The sequence below is a fragment of the Amphimedon queenslandica genome, unplaced genomic scaffold (assembly GCF_000090795.2).
Source record: "Amphimedon queenslandica unplaced genomic scaffold, v1.1 AMPQUscaffold_11785, whole genome shotgun sequence".
Classification (NCBI taxonomy): domain Eukaryota; kingdom Metazoa; phylum Porifera; class Demospongiae; order Haplosclerida; family Niphatidae; genus Amphimedon; species Amphimedon queenslandica.
The window spans coordinates 7,994-12,057 of NW_003547974.1; the positions used below are offsets into that span (position 1 = coordinate 7,994).

Consider the following 4,064-nt stretch of genomic DNA (forward strand, 5'->3'; position numbering starts at 1 on the left):
AGGGGGTCTATATCACTCAAACATGAAGCGCTCGAAAAATGGCTACCAGATTCTAACAGTTCCATTTTAGGGGAGTCCAAAGACATATCTCAAGCAGGTATAAGTAAAGAAAAAAAATAAAAAATAAAGCATCTGTAAAGAAAGGAAACAGTTTTGCTGTCACTCGCCATAGAAACCAATATAGAAAAGGAGTGGGCGTGGTCTCGAAGCAAATCAGACATTAAAGGTGCTATAAACAATTTCCCTGCTTCTCTTGATGGAACAAGCTAAAGAATGGAGGACAAATGCAGCAAGCAGGACCCATAGAAGTCATATTGTTGTGTAAACATACTGATGTCATTTAAGCTAAGTCTATGCATATACACATAGCTGTATATAAAGAATAGACCCACTGCCTTAGGCAGTGACCTCAGGCTAGCTAGCTAAGACTTTAAACTACATGTAAACATTAATGTCATCAATACCAAAGGTTATCTATGCTACAAAGTGAATCTGATATTATATGAGCTCATCGGCATAGTTGTGGCTGTTGTATGAATTTTGTGGTTAGCATACATTTGCTGTTGAGATAGACCTGATTTCTATCTCCATTCTTGTTGTAAGTGTACACTGCAAAAATGCCGGTGGGAAATACACCCAATTGAAGTGGGTAAAATACACCATTTGATTTTCCACCACAGTGGTTTTATCCCACTGGTGTTGAATTCCCACCTTTCGTCGCAATATCACACTAATAAGAGTGTTCATTATAAATGTACTTTAAAATTATTTTAAAGTCAAAATATTAAGTACTTTTGTACAATAAAGTAATAGTTATTCAATGATGAATTAAAACTTTGATGAAAGTTATATGCATGATGGTCACAAAAATCAGATAGCTTACAAATAAGTGTGATCTCTCTTTCTTTATTTATAGTATAACAAGCATGGTAATGCCAGCAATATTCAATATTGTGTAGCTTGTCAACAATAAAATAAATTGTGTTATCTTGAGAAACAATAATTAACTTGATGACACACAGCTGAGGAACATCATCTTTAATTTCTTTAATTAGAACATAACCAGGTTTGTAGACTTGACTACGAACTTTCACCCATGGATAACTAAAATGGTATAATATATACATGTAGTTACTGTAATACAATCAAAATCTAGACTTACATAATCACTGCAGTTTCTTCATTGTAATCAGTAAAAGTTTCTAAAATTAATCTTTTTTCCTCCAAACAACCAACTGAAAAGCTTCTACCTATTACAAATAATCACAGACTTATCTTTATTTAAAATTTTTATAAAATACCTTTTCCGAATTCTAGGTCAATTTGTGAACCTTGTAAGTAGTAACAACTTAAACGTTGGTGTCTCAAAGATAGGGTTTTAGCTATATTCTTGTAGTTGCCAATAACATGAGCCATCTCCTTAAAATAATTATTCTTTGCCTCAAAACGCATACACCAATGCCTGCTTAATGGGCCAAACCTATGCCAATAATGAATATTATAGCAATGATTATAAAACACTAGCTAACCTTCTCATACAACTGGGGTAATGAATAAGATAATGCATCTTAGGAATTATGCTTTGATCTGGATACAGAGTCTTAAATTGTGTCAAAAACAGCCGGATAAGATGGTCTAAATGATCTAAACTTTTGCTGCTGCACTTTGGACCAAATATGTTATCAACAATTTCACACAAAGTAAGCATGTTAGACCAGTGCTCATCATCTTCTGACACTAAATCACCAATCAACAAGGGAAAATAGCGCCCAAGACACCACATTTCAGTTGCTAATAAAGAACAACACGTGTATTAATAAACAAATTTTGTATAATAATTATACCTGATTGCCTCAATGACTTGTCACTAGACATCAATGATGTACTTGAAATTGTTGCTGGCTTCTCAGATTCACAAGCACCAAATGGAAAGTAACAAATTCTATCATTAAACTCTTCGAGAGTAATGTAGTGCTTGTGTTGAATAAAAGTAAGCAATAATAATTTTACAGTGTAAGGTAAAACTCCCTCTAATACATCGTGCATACAATCAGGAGGAAGGCCATCTGCACAGAGAAAATACTTGGAACTATTTAAAATAGAATTGCGAGAAATTCCGTAAGTGGTGGATAAGTGATCATGTAAAGGACCATCAAGGTATTGACATGCTTTTTATATGAATTCCGATCTCTGCGAAGGAAGTACTGCTCACGAAACTAGTATGTATACACAATCACATATGCATGTAAATCTCAAAAATACAAGCATACCTCAGTTTGAATTAATGATTGTGTGCCCATACACCAGCGACATTTTCTTAATGCTGCATTAAGAGCTTTAAAGCCACCTAATAATTGGCTTGCCAAATTGTCAGCACAACAAACAGAAAGACTGCCTCGTAGGTATTGCGAAAAACCGTTAACAGAAATTTCACAACCACAGTCCTATAAAATATGTACATATATGTGTTATACATGTACGTACATTCTTAACAAACCTCTTCAAATTCCTTTATCTCATTCATAAAAGGTTTCAATATTTCATCAATTCCATACTTTTCAATGTCTAAAGTATAAGCAATGCTTAGTAGATATATATGCCGAACAGTGGACCGGTAGTAAGGATGAATATTACCAAGAGTAAAATAAAACATTCCTAAAGAAGCGAATGGTATAGCATATGATATGCCGTTAATCATTATCATGTACATGCACATGTGCATGTTAGTGCACTGTAAATGCATACATAAACATTTGTTACATGACATACCAAGTTTGTGTGTTTTAGTGTGGGACCCTAAAGGATTGACAACTTCCATGTCATCGTAATACAAAATGACTTGCAATGAATATGGATCACAAGAAAATAGTGGGTGAGTATGAAATTGGTCTCTGTCACTCCATAATATAATCATTCGATGAATGAGGAGAAGAAATCTGAATTAAGAAATGGTTTAATGTAATGTACATGTAACCATGCATTGAGTTCTTACTTGATCTAGTAGAAAAGCAGAATTCATCAAGCTCTGTATAGTAGCCTTAAAGGGGACATAATAAAATTTATCAAAATTACGCTTTAATCCAGATGAGTTAGAAAACACACTAGAACCTAAAATTATTTAATGTGGTTCCTGTAATGCCATTATAAATAATTATGAAATAATTGCAAACTCACAATAAGACCTAAAGTTTCCTTGAAGTATTTCATCTGTAAGTACTCTGTATCGATTCCGTCGAATGGCTTCATTCCAGAAGTAAAATTAGCTTCAAAATCAGGTACTATAGAAACATCAATCCCACAAAACATGAGAGACCTTTGGGTTTTCTTCTGTGCATCAGTAAGTGCTACTTCAATAAGTTGTTGCACATCTCCTAAAATGTTATTAACAGCAGTAAGAGTCAATTTCCTCACTTCTGATGTCTTTAAAATAAACAAAGCTTTTGACTTCTTAGTAGCTTCATCGTCATCATCTTCTAATGGCTGGGAATTGAAAATATGCTCCTCTATTTCATCATCATCAGAATCTTCATTAAAGCTACATTGAATTTCAAATATCTGTTCAGAGGTACATGCATTATCATCATGCCGAGCCTCCCTATGGTCTAAAATTGAATAAAGCAGTATATACTCAAGTTACAACAAAGTACCTTCATTGACTTGTGATGGTAACGAATTGAAGAAAGATAAATGTGGTTCAGACTGGCCTTTCAAGACAGCAAAATGATTCTTGTACAAGTGAGATTTATATGTTACGAAATTATGAAATTGAGCCACACAGCCACAAATACCACAAGAAACCCTAAAATTTGGATAGTGTGAATGAATTGATCCTATATGTCGAACTACATCTGAAAAAGACGAGGAAACAAAGGAATCACAAAGCCAACAGCTATGTAGTTGACGCCAAGGTAGTTGAAGAGCAGCCGCCATTTTATTAATAACATGTAACCAAGGTGATAACAATTTGCCCCTCCCAAGTTATTTTGTGCGCATGCGCCTTTTTCCAAATTCCAATTAACACGATACAGCTGCTTGCGAGAGATCTACGCTGCCATTATCCCCAG

The 4,064-nt window shown here is 34.3% G+C and overlaps 1 protein-coding gene and 1 long non-coding RNA gene across 2 annotated transcripts; both read right to left on the reverse strand.

Moving 5' to 3' along the window:
- Positions 1–761: 761 nt before the first annotated feature.
- Positions 762–1,949, reverse strand: LOC109588897 (uncharacterized). The gene is made up of 5 exons (XM_020005000.1): positions 1,845–1,949; positions 1,530–1,791; positions 1,302–1,480; positions 1,163–1,250; positions 762–1,104 (listed from the first exon to the last, which is right to left on the reverse strand). The coding sequence occupies exons 1-5, from the start codon at positions 1,873–1,875 to the stop codon at positions 777–779; spliced, it is 888 nt and encodes a 295-aa protein (XP_019860559.1). The 5' UTR covers positions 1,876–1,949; the 3' UTR covers positions 762–776.
- Positions 1,950–2,373: 424 nt separating this feature from the next.
- Positions 2,374–2,787, reverse strand: LOC109588899 (uncharacterized). The gene is made up of 3 exons (XR_002188426.1): positions 2,770–2,787; positions 2,498–2,655; positions 2,374–2,444 (listed from the first exon to the last, which is right to left on the reverse strand). It is a non-coding gene; the product is annotated as an uncharacterized LOC109588899 (long non-coding RNA).
- Positions 2,788–4,064: the final 1,277 nt, after the last annotated feature.

Bases quoted from the DNA above. Each gene is read 5' to 3' on its own strand.
- LOC109588897 (XM_020005000.1), bottom strand. From the start codon at position 1,875: ATGTCTAGTGACAAGTCATTGAGGCAATCAG. The intron at 1,251-1,301 runs GTATTTTATAAA...TATTTGTAATAG, and splicing joins TGACCTAGAATTCGGAAAAG to GTAGAAGCTTTTCAGTTGGT. The intron at 1,105-1,162 runs GTAAGTCTAGAT...ATACCATTTTAG, and splicing joins GAAGAAACTGCAGTGATTAT to TTATCCATGGGTGAAAGTTC.